This window comes from Triticum aestivum, chromosome 5B (genome assembly GCF_018294505.1).
Source record: "Triticum aestivum cultivar Chinese Spring chromosome 5B, IWGSC CS RefSeq v2.1, whole genome shotgun sequence".
NCBI classification, from domain to species: Eukaryota; Viridiplantae; Streptophyta; class Magnoliopsida; order Poales; family Poaceae; genus Triticum; species Triticum aestivum.
In genome coordinates this window covers 246,561,178-246,581,985 of record NC_057807.1, presented here as the reverse complement: position 1 = coordinate 246,581,985, position 20,808 = coordinate 246,561,178, and the positions used below count along the sequence as shown (strand labels likewise).

General features: G+C 48.1%; 1 protein-coding gene across 3 annotated transcripts in view; it reads right to left on the bottom strand.

The window, feature by feature from the left end:
* Positions 1–20,464, bottom strand: part of LOC123111194 (tryptophan decarboxylase 2) — a 27,037-nt gene extending 6,573 nt beyond the window's left edge. Inside the window, exons 1-10 of one of the 3 annotated variants that reach the window (XM_044531923.1) lie at positions 20,300–20,464; positions 20,051–20,204; positions 19,047–19,119; positions 18,701–18,931; positions 16,839–17,002; positions 16,501–16,641; positions 6,018–6,077; positions 5,293–5,457; positions 5,108–5,164; positions 3,161–3,225 (exon numbers count right to left, since the gene is read on the bottom strand). In XM_044531923.1, the coding sequence (XP_044387858.1) occupies positions 3,161–3,225; positions 5,108–5,164; positions 5,293–5,457; positions 6,018–6,077; positions 16,501–16,641; positions 16,839–17,002; positions 18,701–18,931; positions 19,047–19,119; positions 20,051–20,204; positions 20,300–20,301 (1,112 nt within the window). In that variant the 5' untranslated portion in view covers positions 20,302–20,464. Of the gene's footprint in view, positions 1–3,160; positions 3,226–5,107; positions 5,165–5,292; positions 5,458–6,017; positions 6,078–16,500; positions 16,642–16,838; positions 17,003–18,700; positions 18,932–19,046; positions 19,120–19,442; positions 19,782–20,050; positions 20,205–20,299 lie in introns of those variants that run through there. The other 2 variants (XM_044531925.1, XM_044531924.1) reach the window with 2 other exon arrangements.
* Positions 20,465–20,808: the final 344 nt, after the last annotated feature.

Below are 20,808 nucleotides of genomic sequence, written 5' to 3'. Positions count from 1 at the left end.
AGGGCGAGGCCGGGCGGCGCGTGGGGCGGCCGGGCTGGTCGGGCTGTCGGGGCGTCTTCGAGTGCTGGCTCCACCCGGGGCGCTACCGCACGCAGCCATGGAAGGACGACATGGCCTGCCACCGCCGCGTCTGCTCGCCCACACACCGGACCAGCTCCGCGCCATGCCCACACCACAACACTCCAGCCCGAGGAGCACGCCCGAGCCAGGCCGCTCTCCTTCCTCGGCCTCGTGGTGGCCGGCGTCCGGGGCGGAGCTCGGGTCGCGTGCAGGTCGAGCACGCACGCGCGGACGCCGGAGGTCGAGCAGGTGCTGAGCCACGGACACCGGACGAGCTGAGCGTCTTGGAAGGCTGGCCGAGTTGAGCGCAGACGCGAGTGCCGCGGCCGCCGCGGCCTGGTGTGGCCTGGTCCGGCTCTAGAAGGTGCTTGGCGAAGAGCCTAGGAGGAGAGGCGCCTGGACGTGGTGCCACGAGTCCGCTGGATGAAGCTCTGCTGCTTCTTGGGCGGGGGCACAACTGAAAACAATCCAGACCTCAGAGCCAAAATTCCGCCGGCGCAACCCCATCCGGCTGAAAAAATGCCGCTGGGGAGCCCAACCGGCTGGAGATGCTCCTAGCCCTGGCAGTCTTTTTTCCAACAAATCTTGTGCCTAAGCAGCCTCTCACGCGGGCTTGTCTTGTCTTGAAGCCAATCAGCCTGCTGCCTCAGCTCGCATGGGTTGTGTTCTCCTGCTCCCGTGCTTGGGCCACGCGGCTCTCCATGCTGCCTAGGCCTCGCATGCAGCTCGGGCCTCTGGGCGTTAGGCGGCAGCCGCTTTGATCGATCTCATCGACTTTCAGACACTGAGAACACCTGTTGCTACATGATTCCACCACCGCCATGATCGAGCAATCGACCTGCTCCTCTTGATTGCTTCAGTAAAGATTACAATACGACCAACGTCTGCTTCTGGATCGCAACTCGCCGACGACTTTGTCTGGTATTACGACCGTTTCCCGCAGATTTTTGTGCAACCTCACTCTGATACCACTTACTAAAATTAAAACCGAGGTATGCAGTCGATCTTACCAAGGACAAGCAATCGTATGAGGCATGACACCAAGATTTTTTAATAAGGTTCACCGAACTCGGCTACGTCCCCATGAAACTGACGCAATACTACACCCTGGCCGCCCTGGCGCTGGCACACGCCGCCGGCTCTCTTTGTGTGTCTGTGCTATTATGTTGGCATAGGTTCATCGTGTATCTACCCCACATGATATAGGTGTCGATATAGGAGGCCTAGGATACAAGCGTCCTACAAGAACATAACTCCATACCTTGTACACTCTACACACCGTACAACTCAAAGTCCAACTGTAACCTACCTTGAACATAATATTCGACACAAAACCGTGCGTTGACTGATGCCAAACAGGCGCTATTTTTCAACAAAAATACCCTCAAAATTATATCTTCCAATTCAAGAAGCCTGGGGGCTCGTAGCTATCCAGGGGGGGAGCCTGGCAACCTCATTAATAGACGTAGCTGAGCAGCAACCGCTAGACACGTACAACGCCGACATTGTGGTAAGCTGTGAGCGACTGGGCCTTTAACATTAGAATATATATTTTTAGGGTCTATTCTTTTACCCAAAAAGGGTTTTCCTCCGCTTTGTATTCCAAAGCAACCAACCAACAGTACACAACGCGATGCTGGGGCGAGCAGCACAACAAGCCCAAAGACAGAAAAGAAGAAGAAACAAATGCCAACAACGGCAGCTCGACAAAGCGCGGAAGGCAAGGTATGCGACGCCGACGACGCTGCTGCCCGGACGAGTCCTAGGGTTTCCCCCGGTATGCGGAGGAAAGTGGGGGATGGCTACCACCGACACCCTTCAAGAAGGAATGGTGGCACCCGCCGGTGTCACCGCATCGGAGCCGGACGAACCGGCAAGGATTTCTCCCGCACACCAAACACCACCGCCCATCCGGAGCCTACCATCCAAACCACCGCCCAATGCGCCATCACGGTTGCGCCGCCACCCACGCCGTCTCACTACGAGCACCAACACGAGGCCGAGAAGACCGGAGAGAAGCACCACGCGACGAGAGCAGCAGCACCAAGGCCGAGTGGAAGGGAACCACCTCCACCGCCGTCATGCGAGAAGCCCGGCCTCCAGCACCGTCGCAGTAGCCGACCGGACACGGCAGCGGGGCATACCAGGCCACCCCTGGCCCGGCCAGGCCCGAAACGGGCCCGCTAAGCCCCGCTGGCCGTACTGCAGCAGGCTGGCGTCGGCACCGCCAGCACCCCGTCGCGCAACGCCGCTCCCCCGCCTCCCGGGAATCACGCCGCCGGCCCGCCCAGGTCCAGATTTACCCCGTAGGGCCTAGATCTGGGCCGAGCGCCGCCGCCAGGACGAGCCGCAGCGCCACCCGCCGCCAACGACGGCGCCGCCACCCGCCCGCTCGGCGACGAGGAACCCCACCGCCAGCTAGACCGCCGCCGCCTAGGAGCACCCCCCCGGTGCAGCTCCGCCCCGCGCCGGGGAGCCACCGGGAGGGGAAGGTCAGGAGGGCCACCGCCACCAGCGTCCCCAGGGCCAGGCCGGTCGAGGGCGCCAGCGACGGCGGCGGGGAGGAAGGGGAGAGGGGGGCTGGAGGGGGGAGAGATCGGCGCGCGGCCGGCCGCCCGCGGGGGCGACGCGGTCGCGAGAGATGAGGGGGGGGGGGGATCTCCTCACATACTATGTTTTCGGGTCTATTCTTTTTGGAAAACATAGTGTATGTGTGACCAGATTTTCATGCTTATAGGACCTAGCTGACACACCTTGAATGCTGGGTTCTCTATATATTTCTCTATGGAGAAAAGAATTATAGAACAAATAACAAATACATATAAGTATGGGAGAATTAATTCCTTATCAAAATTGGAAGTACCAAACTACTCCCTCCGTTCCTAAATATAAGTCTTTATAGAGATTCCACTAGATGGACTACACACGAAGCAAAATGAATGAATCTAAACTTAAAATGCATCTATATACATCCATATGTGGTTTATAGTGGAATCTCTACAAAGACTTACATTTAGGAACGGAGGGAGTATTAAATTTGTAAAAGAAAAACAGTAAATTTGACAAATGGTGGTTATCAAAGTCGCCAAAAAGATTTCACCTAAAACGACGACCAAGTGGAATTTGCCAATCCTTGAAATCAACAACAGAATTTGCTTGGGAAGCCTGAAAATGTAAAACAGTTCTTATGTCACAATCGAAACATAATTTTACGTAAACTCATCAAAGCTGACTTATTTCCAAATGTAGAAACTCAGTAATGAGCTGTTACACGTAATTCTTTTGATCACATTGCAGGAATACAGACATGCCATTGTTCTTTCAACACAATCTTTTTGTTCTCTTGAAAATATATTTTTCAGTTTGTCAAGTCAATCAATTAAAACTGCAGGGGATAATTTTTCTTCGTGGACTGAATACTCAAATGCTTTGCATAACAATGTTAGAAAAGAAACACTGTTACATCGTGGTTTGGGAAAAGGTGGCCAACCGCACACTCTGTACACGAGGATGGGGTTTACCCTCCAGGAATAATATCACCCAACACTTTGGCCCTATCCCGGGCGATTCCCATCTGAAAGTGCATCTAGGCCACCATAGTGGCTTTTGATATTTCAGGACAACAAATAATTTACTCTAGTGATGATAAGCTGAAGTCCGAAAAGATGCTAGTTGGAAAATGGTTTTCGACCCCTCAAAATCTTTGCAAAAAAATCAGCATGATTAAGGACTTTTTAGACTTTTGTGATACAGGATCACTTTGAGTCATAAATATGCCAATACTATCAAAAGGGGAATCTTGACCCTAGTGAGGAGAAGAAATTCTTGCTAAGTGCTCAAACTCAAACCTTAAAAAACTCGATCAAATCTCAAAAGTTCCATCCATAATCTTCTCTGTGTTTTTCCTGATTGGATCCACCAAGTGTTAGTTGTTTGTCCCTCCAAGTGAGTTCAGAGAGTTGCACCGGTGATACTATGTGCATTCGGACACTCTAAGCGAGGTGTTCGAACTAGACAGGATGCCACAGAGGTTAATAGCTCTTGTTTGGAACCTCCCAGTGAGCAATATTTGGAACCTCTGAGACTATGTAGCCTGACTCTCGGGCTTGGTTCTATTCCTCCGAGCAGAATCCACCTGGACAATCCATCTCAGGTGTGTGTAATACTTCCAGTGGTTCCAGATGTTGCTGGTGGTTTCAGCGGTCTTGCGGGTGCCGTCATCCAGCAGCTTGCCGTACCACCCTAGCACCTTCATGAGAGCTTCACGATGGTGCAAGAGCATGCCAATGCCCAAGCGTGAGAGAACTGATGTGCATAGGAATGTGCAGAAGTGGGAATTGATCAAGGAGTAGACTGTTACACACATTGGCCGGTGGACAGGGACACGCTGGCCAGGGTGACCAGCACTTAGGGGTAGCTCGCGGCCGTGACAGCAACGGCGAGCGCGCGCTGCTGCTGCTTGGGTGAGATATTCCATTGGACAGGTGGTCACTACCACTTATCCACTTTTAGGACTTACATGTGCATACCACTTATCCACTTTTAGGACATAGATGTGCTTTTTCATACTTATAGAACCTCCGGTGCATTTTACTCCACTAGTAAAAATAGCTCCCGGTAACAAACAGGTCCAGTGACAACCAGCGGGTTACCACTGGGATTTGGAAACTGAGGATCAACACTGGTGCAAAGTCCCTAACCCTAAGGAGATTGTCTCAAGACGCTCGACGCCGTGGCCACTGTAACAGCAGCAGTAGGGAAGTTGTACAGTTTTTTGTTTCTTCGCTTGTTTCATTCGGTTTCTCCGTTTCTTTGCCTAGGTTTAATTCTTTGTTAAATTTAGTTTTTTTTGTTTCTTTGAGTTGTATAAGATGCACATCGTTTCGACACTTTCTCCTAATACAAAAAGACATGCGCTTTGATGCATGTACGAGAAAAAAAGATAAACGAACAAGCATCCAGAATTCAGTTCCGAAAGTAGATTAAAATGCACTTCCATGAAATGATGAAAATCTCCAAGAGAAAAACATAGAAAGGAGATTTTAACCTTATTCTTAAGAAACTCTGGATTTGTAGACAATGCTTCCACAAGATAACTCCTGTCCTGTTCGTTATGTGTGATGTCAGTTTGTGCAATATCAATTTTGATATACTTAGAAAAAACAAGAAAAGCGAGATTATTTAGAAGCGCAAATCATGTTATCCCAATTGGAACAGTATCACATGGCTTACCTTAACCCATAGCAAAGAACAGTCGAAGTTTGTGAGGAACCATTTGTGTGCATTCATATTGAATGAATCAGCTTTTTCCACTCCATCAAGGTGATGTCGATACTCTGGGCATATACAAGCACTTCCAGCATATGCAGCATCAATGTGGAACCACATGTCATGGCCCTAACAAGAATTATAAAAAGAAATAATTAGTGAAAGTACATTCATGAATAACAATATGTACAATTTGCACAAGTCATATACAAAAACAAGGTTGCTAATAACAGTGGGGGTGCAACCAACATCCCAAAAACATGCTCCAGAAAAATCCCAGACATAGGACAGTATTGGTTCCCACTAGAGAGCTGATAAATACCTAGTTCTAGCTGTACCGCAAATTTAGATTGATTGGGATTAACATATGGACAAAAAAATAAAAAATCAATTTACAAGGATTATTTTTCAAAGTACTGGTCCCATATAATTTTTTTGGGAAACACTGTTAACCTACCAGCTACCAGTTACTACCCATCAATGCACAGACTTGTTCCTCAAAAGTGGACATAACTAGGTTTCGAACTAGCACCAACACAACTGTGTTCTATTCCTGCCTGGCAGAAGATCGTCAATTTTTTGGAAAATACTTGTAGAAAATATAGCAAGAGAAAGTATCAAATACAGACTGATTATATTACTTCATTATACAAATATAATTTCCCAATTCAACCAATGGGCCTAAACACCTGTGCTATGTTTCCTAGTTCAGGCAAGGGGTCCACGGCCGATGAAGATGTTGTGCCTACCTGAAACAAATAAGAGCTTTCCTTAGAAAGTAAATAAGGAGCAAAAATATGTGTTACCAGATAAAAAGATAAGCTTATTACACATCGGAGAACATCATTCCAGTTTATTTTTTGTAACATTCATCATGTAATCATGTTACAAAGAGTGGTCAGAGATAAGGATCCCAGTTACCCAGGGGATAAGTATCTTAGTTACCTTTAGCAAGTAGGGATTTTACTAATCACTTGCATATAATTAGTTTCCTGGTACACAAGTTGGTAGTTCCTTAATTTTGTGGTAAAGCCGGCTATATAATGCTTTGGCTGTCTATCTAACAAATGTCAGCAAGAAACCCAAATATATATCTTCCTATTATTCTGTTACAGCATTATGCAGTTACCTATTCTATAACCTCTGCTCTGGAGCGCCATGGCTAGAGTGATAGCCCCAGTCAAGCATTCCGGCAATTTTCAATCACATTTAAGGTTCATACTAGTTTAGTATCGGAGCCTGGTGATCTTCACCAGCAGCATGATCCTGGAAGGGTTCGTTGAGAACATCCACATCAAAACGAGGGCTTCACCTTCTGCGGCAAGGGGTGCTTCCAAACGCGGTGCTCTCTGCCCTCCCGTCCTATGCCATGGCTGCCCTGCAAGGCTGCACAACTTCCGGAAGGGATGCCTGCTGCGCTGTCGGTTGTTCTTCTAGGCCAACACCGACGCGGTCACCAGCGTCCAATGCAAAAGTGCATGGTAGGAGATTTGCCTCCCGCGTGTGTTGGGAATATGCCCTATAGGCAATAATAAATGTTATTATTTACTTCCACGTTTGTAATTAATATTTATTTCTGTGCTATAATTGCCATGGTTCTTGAATGTGAGATTTAGAGGAAAACTCATAAGCATATGTGGAAACATAAACACAAAATAGGTTCCTAGTCTCGCCTCTAAGACTAGATCATGTGTTGCATGGTAATCCCATTTTCTTGATCATAGGTCATCGTTAAAGTAACCAGTACATATGCAAATAGAAGCCTATGTAAAGGGGAAACTACACAGCTAACAAATACACTGGACACATACCACACCAGTAAGTGGTGTTGGAATTATCTAATGTAAACAAACTGGCACCACTGCCTTTAGGCCTTTGTTCAGTCACACCCCTTCTCAAAGGGATTGGAGGGGATTTAAGGGGATTTTGACTTGTAGAGGATTTAATCCCTACCAACCCCCTCCAATTCCCTGTCAACCGAACAAGGCCTTAAGAGTATCCGACTGGGAATAAAGAGTTCAGATTTTATTTTATTTTCAGCTTAGATTTGCCATTGTATGGTTTTAAGCCTTTAAGGCAATATCTTTCGGGTGGAAATAACTGCAAACCTGATTCTGTGCGGGAGCAGTTCGTATATTGCAAACACTTATATCTATTACAATGGCTTATATGATCAGGATGTCCTGGTTGCAATCCTGGGACAATATGGTATAGAAGTTCCAAAAACTTCATAAATAATCAGTAGGTATAGAAAAGGGATGTCCTATATCTGGTGCAAAATGTAAGGATCAAAATCACTCATTTATGAGACACAAAAAAGACAACTTCTTAGTGACCATGCAATGGATACCAGCAGTGCATTTTGTTTTTTTTATCTCGTAGATGAGATTGAATCACTCTCGTAGTTTACAAGTTATTTGAGGTTGCATTGAAACCTGTACTGCTTATTATCATGTAACTTACAACCTGAGGAACCTTTCCATGTAATATTTTCCCATCGTCAGAAACTTACATCGTGAACAACATTATTCAACATTACTTACATGACCAATAGGATAAACAGACGCTGGTCTAATATCAGGACCTCAAATTTTTAGTAACTACTCCCTCCGTTCATAAATATAAGATGTTCTAACTTTATTCAGAATCGGATGTATATAGACACGTTTTAGTGTGTTTGTTCACTCATTTCAGTTTGTATATAGTCCATATTGAAAATATACAAAACATCTTATATTTGTGCGTCTGGTGAGACTCCTGCTGGCCGCGGTGGAGGGCCTCGGCCTAATGGGGGCTGGCCGGCGACCGCAGGCAATCAACCACGGGCTGCACCTCCGCCCCATTACGTTGCTAGGCCGGCGCAAAACCGGTCCGGTCCGACTCAGACAAACAACAGAGAGCCCAACGATCCGCCCCGAGACCAGTGGGGGGATGATGGGTACGATGCGTATGGTGACGGACAGCACCGAGGATCCTCTTCTACGGGAGGAGGTCGTGGATATGCCTGGCAAAGCGACGGGTCTGCTGAGAGACCGTTTCTCGGCCCGGCAGGTGGCTTTGTCGAGGGGGCCTCCGGCCCGGATCACCGTCAGAGAGGAGGCTTTCGTGGCCATCGTGGTGGTCGGGGTGGGGGCCGTGGGAGATTTCGCCGACCGCCCCCGCCCAGGGCTGTTGTTCCTATGGCTGCTACAGTGGAGTCTGACCCTACTTCCACTGAGCTCCCTTCACAGGCGATGGAGGTGGTGAACGCCTTGGCCAGTGTTGAGGTTCCTGAGGCTGGGACGGTGGATGAGGCTACCGACAGGTCTGATGCCGAGAGGGCGTCCAAATATGCTCGTAAGAAGGAGAGGATGATTTGCTACCGTTGTGGTGAGAAGGGCCACTTCATTGCTGAGTGTGTGGCCCAGCTGTGTGAGTCGTGTGGCAAGCCTGCACATGACTCGGGAGACTGCCCGTTGTTGCGTGACCTGCCTCCGACGCTGAATATTTATGGAGTCTATTGTGCTGAGCTCATGTTTTTTGAGTCCCCGGCGGCGAGAGAGGTCCCGGAAGATACCCTGAGCTTGACTACCGGGATTGTGAGAGCGACCCAGGGCGAGGTGACTGAGGCACAGATTGTGAGGAGGCTTCAGGAGCTGGCTCCCGGGGATTTTAGATGGGAGTTGGTGCTTATCGAGGACAGGGTTTTTAAGGTTGATTTCTCATATGTGGATGATTTGCAGAGATTGTTGAGCTTTGGCTTGTGTAAAGTCCCCGGTACTAAGTGTATCCTGGAGTTTAACGAGTGGAAGCAGGTTGAGCCTAAGGGAAAGCCGCTTACGCAGGTCTGGTTGCGGTTTTTAGGGGCTCCTTCTAAGCCTCTGCAGGATGCTCGTGTGGTGGCCAGTATGGGCATCATGGTTGGAAAGACAGAAAAAGTGGATATGGCGTTCACACGTGCCCATGGGGTGGCCCGGCTTTTAGTAAGTGTTCTGGATATTGAGTTCGTGCCTGATAAGGTCAACTGGACCTATAGGGGAGAGGTGTTCCCGCTAGAGATCGAGTTTGAGGACATCGATTTATTTGCTGATGCGGTTAATGGTAACGATGTTGACATGCACGACAGTGATGGTAATGCGGGGGCCAAGGGGGCACCGTCAGATGGGCCCACGCGAGAGGGGTCTAACGGTTCTCACCCAGCCTCTCAGTCGCCTGGGGATGGGACCGGGGTTGAGCCCGCAGTTTCACCAGCGGTGCCCATGACTACTCTGCGTTTTGGGTCTTTTGAGCCAGCTTCGGCACCTCCCAGGCTATGGAGTGACCGGGTAGAGTCTGGTGATTATCTTGAGCACACGCTCCCTCCGTTGGAGTTCGAGGGGGATGCTGGATTGTTTGCTGGACGGCCGGCAAGGCCTTCGGTAGGTGCTTCGGAGAGGAGGCCGGAGGGTGCTTCTCTTCTCCCGGCGCCTCACGTGGACGCGACTCCGGTGACGGCGACTGCGGGCGTGATGGGTTGTGGGGGAGGGGGTCCGGGGCAGGTGGCCTCGTCTTCTCCCATCCCCATACCGATCCTGGTGGCGTCGGTGACGCCGGCCCCGAGGGGGTCGGCCGGTGCTGGGAGAGGGAGCCCGAGGCAGGCGGCCTCGACTCCTGCTACTCCGATGGTGGCGGTAACCACCGCGGCAGCAGCTGCGTTTGGGGGGACGCCGGGGCAGGAGGCCCTGTCTCCTCCCTCTTCTCCGACGGTCAGGAGGACCGCCTCTCCCTCTCTGATGGCTCATCTGACTGAGCCGACGGCTGGGGTGGGAGGAGGGTGTGGGCAGGCGGCCCTTGTCATCCCCTCTTCGCTCCTACCCATGGCCGGGGTCCCTGGTGTGGGGCACCCGTCTGAGGGGATGGGGAGCCCGCAGACGCCTTCTCTGGTAACCTCGGCAGACCCTTTGAGGGATTCAGTGACAGGTTTTACTAGGGAGGAGGTTGTTGCGTTTGGCGGGATCCCGGACCCTATATCCGAGGGGAGACGGATGAGTGCTCGCATCCTCGACATCCCTGAGGTGGATGATATGCAGCAGCGGTGCGCTATGAGGGCGGCCAAGCTTCAGGAGGCTGCTTTATCTTCTGGTATGTCCGTCAACTTATCTAATTCCTTATTGCATTTTTCTAATGAGGACATTATAAATAATGCAAACCAATTAGGAGTTTCACTAGGTGCTACGGATAGTGAGATTACCAATTCGGTGAATGATCTATTAGATTTGGAAGCGGAACGTGCCTTAGAGACTATTCGTAATCTAGCAGCAGTTAAACCAATGAATGATGATGAGATTGATGCGTTAGGGGTTAGAGTGCTCGATAATCTGTGTGCGGATCTAGCACCCCCCAATCATGACTCTGAGGAAGATGATGTACCCCTAGAGAATGATGCTAGTAATATTTGTGAACCCGGCTATGAGGACCGGGCGACAGAGGTTAGTAAACCTAAGCGTAAGTGGAAACGGAAGATCTATCCCGATTCCGCAGTTCGTAGGAGTGCTAGGATTCGAACCACTAAAAAATTCCATGATGAATTAGGAGAGGAATTTTTTGGAATAGCAGAGGTCTGAAGGACTTGGCTAAAAGAAGATTCCTAGCTGAGGCAGCTTCAGAGCAGAGGTTAGATTTTGTTGCTCTATCGGAGACGGGTAGAGATAACTTTGCGCCCCAGTTTCTCTCTTCTCTTGTGGGTGGTATTGATTTCGATTGGCATTGCCTCCCTCCGCGAGGAAGATCGGGTGGTATCTTACTAGGTGTGAGATGCGATTCGCTTGAAGTCCGAAGTGTAATTATGGGCGACTTCGCGGTGAAGTTTCGGGTCAGGTCTAGGATAGATGGTTTTAACTGGGCTTTGGTGGCGGTTTATGGTGCCGCATAGCCCGAGCTTAAAGCGGAGTTTCTGGCGGACCTTGTTCGAATCTGTGGGTCAGAACAGCTTCCAATTTTAGTTGGAGGTGATTTCAATATCATCAGGAGGAGGGAGGAGAAGAACAATGATAACTTTGACGGCAGATGGTCATTTATGTTCAACACCATTATTGAAAGCTTGGACCTGAGAGAGATTGAGCTTTCTGGTAGAAAGTTCACCTGGGCTAATGCTATGCCAAACCCAACCTATGAAAAACTTGATCGAGTTCTTGCGAGCGTGGAGTGGGAACAAAAGTTCCCTCTGGTTACGGTGCAAGCTCTTTCGAGGGGAATATCTGATCACACCCCATTGTTAGTGGACTCAGGGGAGCCGAACCACGTCGGCAACAAGAACACCTTCTCCTTCGAGATGTCATGGTTTGAACGTGAGGGGTTCTTGGACTTGATTGCCAGGGAATGGAATAGAGGTGTAGGTGGCAAGACTGCGATAGAGCGTTGGCAGAATAAGATTAGGCATTTGAGAAGTTTCTTACGGGGCTGGGCTAACACCTCAGTGGTGTGTATAAGATCGAAAAGGATAGACTCCTTACTCTCATACAGGCCCTGGACATACAGGCCGAATCCACTATTTTATCGCCAGCTGAGCTTCAGGTTAAAAATGAGGCGGAGAAGAGGTTGAAAGAACTGCTCCGCGAAGAAGAATTGAAGTGGGCTTTGCGAGCTAAAGTTCGCAAAGTGGTCCAAGGGGACGTGAATACTCAATTCTTCCATTTGATAGCTAATGGCAAGCACAGAAAGAAGCGTATCTTTCAGCTTGAGCAAGACGAGGGCACTATTTTAGGTCAGGATAACCTAAAAACATATATTACCGACTATTATAAGCAGTTATTTGGACCTCCGGAGGATAATTGTGTGTCCCTCGATGAGTCCAGGACTGAGGATGTACCTCAGCTATCGGCTGCCGACAATGATATTCTGGTTGCCCCGTTCTCAGAGAAGGAGGTATTTGATGCTATTGCACAGATGAAAAACAATAAGGCTCCCGGACCAGATGGATTCCCGGCAGAGTTCTATAAAAAGTGCTGGCACATTATTAAGGGGGATTTACTACCTATGTTCCATGATCTGTTCTCTGGACAGCTTCAATTATTTCACTTGAATTTTGGGACTATCACACTGCTTCCCAAGAAGACGGATGCGGTGAGAATTGAGCAATTCAGGCCGATCTGTCTTCTCAATGTTAGTTTCAAAATTTTCACCAAGGTCGGGACTAACAGACTTACACAGATTGCGCATTCTGTGGTGCAACAGTCCCAAACCGCTTTCATGCCGGACAGAAATATCCTTGAAGGGGTGGTCGTCCTGCATGAAACACTCCATGAAATCCATTCCAAAAATTAGATGGAGTAATTTTTAAGGTGGATTTCGAGAAAGCGTATGATAAGGTCAAATGGCCATTCCTCCAACAGTCATTGCGTATGAAAGGTTTTGATGAAGCCTGGCGCCGACAGGTTGAATCATTTACGCAAAAAGGTAGTGTGGGAATTAGAGTTAATGATGACATAGGTCATTACTTCCAGACACATAAAGGCCTAAGACAAGGAGATCCGATGTCCCCTATCTTGTTTAACATTGTGGTGGATATGTTAGCAATTTTGATAGGAAGGGCTAAGGAAAATGGTCAAGTAGGTGGATTGGTACCTCATCTTATTGATGGAGGTGTATCCATCCTTCAGTACGCTGATGATACAATCATCTTTATGGAGCATGACTTGGCCAAGGCGAGAAATATGAAGCTTGTGTTATGCCTATTTGAACAATTGACCGGGTTAAAGATTAACTTTCATAAGAGCGAGCTGTTCTGTTTTGGTAGGGCCAAAGATGAACAGGATGCTTATAGGCAATTGTTTGGGTGTGAGTTGGGAGAGTTACCCTTCTCTTACTTGGGGATTCCAATCCACCATCGTAGGCTGACAAACAGAGAATGGAAGTGCATCGAGGACCGATTTGAGAAGAAAATGAGTTGCTGGAAGGGTAAGCTCATGTCATACGGAGGCCGATTAATCCTGATTAATTCGGTGCTCACGAGTATGCCAATGTTTCTCCTATCGTTCTTTGAGGTCCCAGTTGGTGTTAGGAAGAGACTGGACTTCTATCGATCGCGTTTCTTTTGGCAGGGTGATGAGCTTAAAAGAAAATATCGGCTTGCTAAATGGGATATCATCTGTAGACCAAAAGACCAAGGGGGTCTAGGTATTGAGAATCTAGAAGTTAAGAATAAATGCCTTCTTAGCAAGTGGCTGTGGAAGCTCTCATCGGAGAATGATGCTATGTGGGCTCAAATCCTTCACAGCAAGTACCTCCAGACAAAAACTTTGTCCCAGGTTACAGTCAGGCCGACCGACTCGCCCTTCTGGAAAGGCCTGATGAAAGTCAAACAGGCCTTGTTTAATAGGACGAAGTTTGTTATTGGAAACGGCACGAGTACACGTTTCTGGGAGGATACTTGGCTCGGCGAGACACCCTTGGCCATCCAATACCCGTCTTTGTACCGCATTGTTCAACGACGTGAGGTGTTCGTCGCATCGGTCTTTCAATCTACCCCCCTTAATATTCAGTTCCGACGAACGCTAGTGGGCAATCGTTGGGAAGAATGGCTCCGTCTAGTTAGGAGACTGATGGAAGTCCAGCTTTCACAACAACCCGATGAATTATGCTGGAAGTTGACTAAGTCTGGAGCATTCACGGTTAAATCAATGTATATTGATGTTATTAATTCGAACTCCATTCCTACGTCCAAGCATGTTTGGGATGTCAAAGTTCCTTTGAAAATAAAAGTGTTTATGTGGTTTGTCCATAAACAAGTTATTTTAACTAAGGACAACTTGATAAAGCGTAATGGGACAGGACCTACTAGGTGTAGTTTCTGCGATCGGGATGAGACTATCAAACACCTCTTTTTTGATTGCCCGTTGGCCAAGGTTCTTTGGCAGACGGTCCGCATTGCTTTTAATATCAATCCACCGAATTCTGTTAATGCGTTATTTGGGACATGGCTTAATGGGATTGAGCCTGACTTAGCGAGACATATTCGGGTTGGAGTTTGTGCTTTGCTGTGGACTATCTGGACTTGCAGAAATGATTTGGTTTTTAACAGAATATCATGTATACATTTTTTGCAGGTCTTATTCCGAACTACGGCACTGATCCGTTCGTGGTCGCTACTCACCCAGACGGAGGCCAGGGAGCATTTGGTTACTGGGTCTTTCCGCTGGGAGATGGTAGCTCGGGATATCTTCAACCGGTTTGGATGGCGGTCATGTAATAGGATAGGCATTTAGTATCCCTATCTAGTTTTAGCCAGCCGGTTGTGGCGTCTTTTCTTGGCTAGTTGATGTTTCTAGCCCTCTTTGGCTCTGTGTGAGCTTTCTGTGCTTTTTTATTACTTTAGGAGACCTTTCGAACCATGTTGGCACTACTTTATTCTGTTAATAAGATGGCCGTATGCATCTTTCTGATGCAGAGGCCGGGGAATCCCCCCTTTTCAGAAAAAAAATCTTATATTTGTGAACGGAGGGAGTATATGAGTATATATTAACTCAAGTTTTTTTTAGAAAAGGAGGAATACCCCCGGCCTCTGCATCTGGACGATGCATACGGCCATTTTATTAATTATTAACACAAGACCTTACAAAGTCGTACAACAGTAAGAGCAAAGCCACCATCTAAGCAACATCTGTCGCTACTCCTGTCCAGTTGATGAAGGGGCGTTGATAGTCTGGGCCTAATACCAAACAGTCCTCGCAGCCAAACCTAACATCTAAGACCTGAGGTCCCAACCAGGACGCCTGCCGGGTATGGGCACCCACCAGTCCGGCGTGCTCCTCAACCAGGACGCCTGCCGGGTATGAGGCCGCCGCAGCCACCTGCCACCAATCCATCTTCAGAGTTGTACTGCTGCATCGACCTTGCCCGGTCTAGCTGCCGCTGACGCCACCACGATGCCAGACAGCGTCGACCTCTTGCGCGTGTCCTTCACCACACATCTGACGCCAAGCCTCCGCTGCCCCATGCCGCCAAGAGCCGCCGCCATGAATATGTAGAAAGAAACACCGCTCCACCGAAGAAGCCATCCGCTGGTCCCTCGAGCCTGAGTGCATCTCCAAGAATGCCGCCCCCAAGGGGGTAACGACACATGAATGCCGTCGTCATCTGATCAACTGATCTAGGCTTTCCCCCGGAGGTATTGGGTGGGTGTGGGATTTGTACCTCGATGATGCCTTCATGAAGGAAACGATGATAAGGGCATCGTCATCACCGGCTCCGGCCAACGACCGAAGACCAAGTTTTCACTCGGATCCGTCCCAAGAAATCCACCCGACAACCTGTGCACTGTCTCGACCGCCTTCAAAGCCCCAGATCTAGCCGCCTAGATCCGGCGACCAACCGCAACAGCAGTGCCACCGTAGGAGCCCTGGCACACCGGCCACTGCCTGAATGCGCCACCGCTGGAGCCTGGGAGGAGGACTCCCACCCCACCTCACCAAACCGCGAGAGCCGCCGAGATCGATCCCGCACGCTCATCACCGTCTCTGATCGGAACCAATCCGTGGCAAAGCCACGAGACCGCCGACGCAGATCCGCGTTGGATATGGACTGGACCACGCCATGCCGCCGCGGGAAGCCCGAGCTTCACCCGCGGCCGCCGTCTAGGGCCGCCGCCCCAAGATCCTGATCTGGCCAGCCCAGACCTCCACGGCGCCCTCTTCACGCCGCCGCCGCCGGCTCGCCACCAGGCAACCGCGCCGCCGCCCAAGGCCTCGGCCCGGAGCACAACATCGCGCCACCATGGATCAAATCACCGCTGCGCCGTCACGCGCGTGGAGGTCCCGCCCCACCCCCTCCGACGCGATCCAGGGAGGAGAGCCTCCGCCACCGCCGTCGGCCCCCGGGGCTTAGCCCAGCGGCGTCCTCCGGCAGCGGCGGAGGGAAGGAATGGAGGTGGAGGTGACCCTGGCGGCTAGGGTTTGAAGAGCCGCCCGAGTCGCCTCAAGTAGTTCATTGAAATAGTATAGTAAATCATGTTGAGATGTAAGCAACTTGATCTGTTCGATGCGCTCAAGGCCAGTATATATACGTGTACTAGAGAGGAGATAAGTAGGAATCCTAATACAAATGGGAAACAACAATGCATATATCTCTAGCAATATCAATGTTGAAATTCACATACAAGTTTTCCATTATCTAATTCAAAGAGGTTTGCATACAAAGAAAGCATGGCTTATTGCTTACTGTTGCACAGATGAAGAATGGTATCAAACCAGATGACAAGTCAATGGAAATGGCCTCTGTCACTGCTTCAGGTGCAACAGCATAGTTCTTACTACAGTCAGCTTTGACAACTCTGAAGTTCTCTGGGAAAATTCCTGCAATCTTCAACAGAATTTTACCTCAGGTCAACAGAAAATAAAATAAAAAGTACATGAACATAATGCATATTTATCTAACTACCTAATTGTAATTCTTTGAAATAACTTCAAACCTGAAGAACAGAAAAGACAGGTAATTTATTCATAACAAATAACTGGAAAACATTCTAGTGGGACTTTGGTTGGATGATATCTGGATACCTGGCATGCCTTTTGCAGAGCAGAATGTGTCTGATCAGATGCATAAACTACTAACTTTTCAAGGGACTTTTTCCCATGCTTCTTTAAAGTTCTATCTCGTGCAGCCAATAGTACAACAAGAACTGCTTCACTGGCAGTACCCTGGATTACTCCTCCACCAGGCGCTGCAAAGAGGGATGCCATAGAGAAACTCAGAAGCATGACTTTTGCTAGGAACAGAAGTCCGCAATTTTTACCCTAAGGAAAAACATATACATGTACTACATCAAAAGATAGCAGCGAAGTACTCCCTCTGTAAAGAAATATAAGAGCGTTTAGATTACTACCTTAGTGATCTAAACACTCTTATATTTCTTTATGGAGGGAATAACATTCTGCTAAAGCGGCATCTATAAAGTAGATATCTCAGATCAAGGATAGTCCAAATCACGGTCTGAATCACATGATTCTAGGATTGCATCAAACTATTTCAATTCCGATGCACGTAGGAGGATAAACAAGTGGCAGCGTGTAACTCTAACTGGAGCACATCCCCCACTTAGTCTTACAGAGTTGCCGATGTCTACCAAGAAATCTATGCAAATATTTGGGGTCAATGCTGCAGAAGGATGGGGATATCGATGAAGATATGAACCATCAAATCAAAATCGGACGGATGAAGTGGCGCCAAGCTTCTGGCGTTCTCTCTGACAAGAGAGTGCCACAAAAGCTAAAAGGCAGGTTCTATAGGACGCCGATTCGACCGGCAATGTTGTATGGCGCTGATTGTTGGCCGACTAAAAGGCGACATGTTCAACAATTAGGTGTGGCGCAGATGCACATGTTGAGATGGATGTGTGGCCACACAAGGAAGGACAGGGTCCGGAATGATGATATATGGGATAGACTTGGGGTATCACCGATTGAAGAAAAGCTTCTCCAACATTGTCTGAGAGATGGTTTGGGCATATTCAGCGTAGGCCTTCAGAAGCTCCAGTGCATAGCAGATGGCTAAAGCGTGATGATAATGTCAAGAGAGGTCGGGGTAGACCGAACTTGACATGGGAGGAGTCCGTAAAGAGAGATCTGAAGAACTGGAGTATCATCAAAGAACTAGCCATGGACAGGGGTGCGTGGAAGTTAGCTATCCATGTGCCAAAACCATGAGTTAGCTACGAGATCTTATGAGTTTCAGCTCTAGCCTACCCCAACTTGTTTGGGACTAAAGATTTTTTTTTTTTTTGTTGTTGTACCATTTACCAGATTTATAGTGTGTGGTTGCCAGATTGTTCATACTGAGTTACCCGATTATTTCACTATATGATTTGGAAATTGTAGTCAGTGTCATGTAATGGTGCCCGCGGAAAAGAAAGAAACGACCACATGTTTTAATGGAGTAGCTTGAAGAAGTAGTTAAGGATTCTATGTAAAACTAGACCAGACAAAAAAAAGGGCAGCCCGGTGCACGTAGCTCCCGCTTGCGCAGGGTCCGGGGAAGGGTCCGACCACTTTGGGTCTATAGTACGCAGCCTTTCCCTACATTTCTGCAAGAGGCTGTTTCCAGGACTTGAACCCGTAAAACTAGACCAGACACTCAATATTTTTTTTTGAGGGACAGACACTCAATATGTTAAAGAAGGAAACAATAAAGAGTAGTTGAATAAATACAGAATGGCAACGCACAATAAATAAATACCGAATAACCAAGTATGCAAAGTTTTTACGCAGTATTTGTCAATCAAACGTTCTCATTCTTTTTTTACCTAGACATGCCAGTTAATTATGAGGTGATACATATTATAGAAGAACCAAATTGCAAAAAATAATGTTGAGATCAACAAATAATTTATGTATCAAACCACAATATATGGTTGCATTCTTACCATCTGACAGAAATTGGCTTGGAAGCTTAAGCATTTTTGCAAACCAGTCTAAGACTATAACCTCTAGCTCAGTTGCAGCAGGAGAGGTTATCCAACTGAAGCCAACGATGTTAAAGGCAGCACTAAGCATCTCCCCCAGGAATCCAGCAGTGCTGCTATTTGAGGGATAGTATGCAAAATAACTTGGACTTTGCCAATGAGTTACTCCAGGTATTATCTTCTCACGAATATCTGGGCATCAGAACAATTTGCTGAATGAATGAAGGTTTCTTTTGGCAAACACATGGAATGCAATTGATAACTTAAATTCCGATATCACTTCAAAGTAGACTGGAGGGAAGATCACCGTCAAAAAGGGCATCCAAAGTATCAGGTCGGTTAGGAGCTGAATCTGGAAGAAGTTCCTTCAGATATCCTGGCTGCAATGAAATGGATGCACAGATCTTAGTCAGTGCCAACGATACTCCTTCACACAATCCATCTTCTCTAGATAAAGAGTAGTAAATTTGACTGTTTTCTTAATTTTTTAATTGCAACATCACCACTTCACAACATGAAGGATCCAGAGTTTTCTGGTTGAACTAGAAAAGGCATGAAGTCCAATTCTGGGTGAGTAAAAAAATATGTCAAGTCTTCAGTATCAATTATCCGAGAATCACCTAATGATTAATGTGCTATAGCCATGGCCCATGGGACTTATATGTTATATCTGTACGTTTGTGCGATTAAAACTTAGCCATACCCGCGACTGCATTCCCTCAGTGGCACAATCAGTAGTACCATATTATCCCCCACCATCTGCACTTTTTCCTCTGTTAGCCACGCCATCTATTGTATGTAAATTTTGACAGTTCTGAATTTCCATTCACTATATTCGCCAACGCACGGTACCTTCTGAGTCTCAGTCCCCATTACTTACTGTCTTTGTGATCCTCGGTAGTCAGTCCTCCACTCCAACTTCCTCATACTCCCGGCAGCCACCACTTCTAATAATTGTTACGGTGATTCGTAGCCTCCATACACATCTGAGATATCGTCTTCATAGTTCTACCTTATCTGTTCAAGCTCTGGTATGTATTCCCGCTGCAAAATCAGGCAACATAGCATTCCTGAGTGGCAGCTAAGTATGCCAACACTGAAGGCTCTGATTGTTCACAATTGCGCATCTTATATCATTAGTAGTAGCGGAGTTATATAGTCCATACCAGAGAGTTATTTACAGAACACATGGATTAAAGCTAGTAGATGGATCAATCAATAGGCCAAGTCATAATATAGGCGATAAAGGTGCGGAAGCAGCACGTGAACAAGTTGTACTGCAGGATTTGCCGAGAGTAAGAGTGGTCGTGCCTGGACTTGGCTGAGGACGGGAAATGACTCGATGGATTTGTAGTAATCCGCGATGAAATCCACCATCCGGTGCCCACACTCCCGCAGCTGCTCCGCGTCCATCGGCCGCAGCGACCAGCCGCCGTCCCCGCCATCGCTGGTACCGCTCCCGTCCCTTAATTGGCGACAACAACAACAACAACATAAAAGTTTAGCGCAGGGGCATTGCGCCACATGGAACTGTGTATATGAGGATCGCGAGATGTTCACATGATTGCGAGGGTTTGCAACGCGATGGCAGGAGGGGGGAGAACAGGATACGGTGGTGGAGAGAGAGGCGCCAGGCGTGGGAGGAAGAGGAAAGGGGTGGATTTTCTCAGTTGGGGTTTAGAGCATCGACAACCACACTCGCCTAATTTAATTTGGCCCTCTCTATATGTCCGCGGATGGATGGATGCGTCCGCTTGCATCCGCATAATAGGCTCGCTCCTTTTCTTTTTTCTTTTTTTAAGGAGATAAGAGCAACTCCAACGGGCCGGCCCAAATGGACGGCGATTTTGTCTGTTTGGGTCGGCCGCCTGCCCGGCGTCTGCCCTGTTTTTCATATAAATCGACAGCGCGTCCAACGCGCCGACCCATATGTGCAGGCGTGACCGGCTGGCCGCCCAATTTTACATTGATTTGCATTCAAACATATTATGAAATGAAAATGCAAGCAAAATAGTTTAGCGGCCCAAATAAATAGTATAGTTTTACAAGCCAAATACAAATAAAAATGT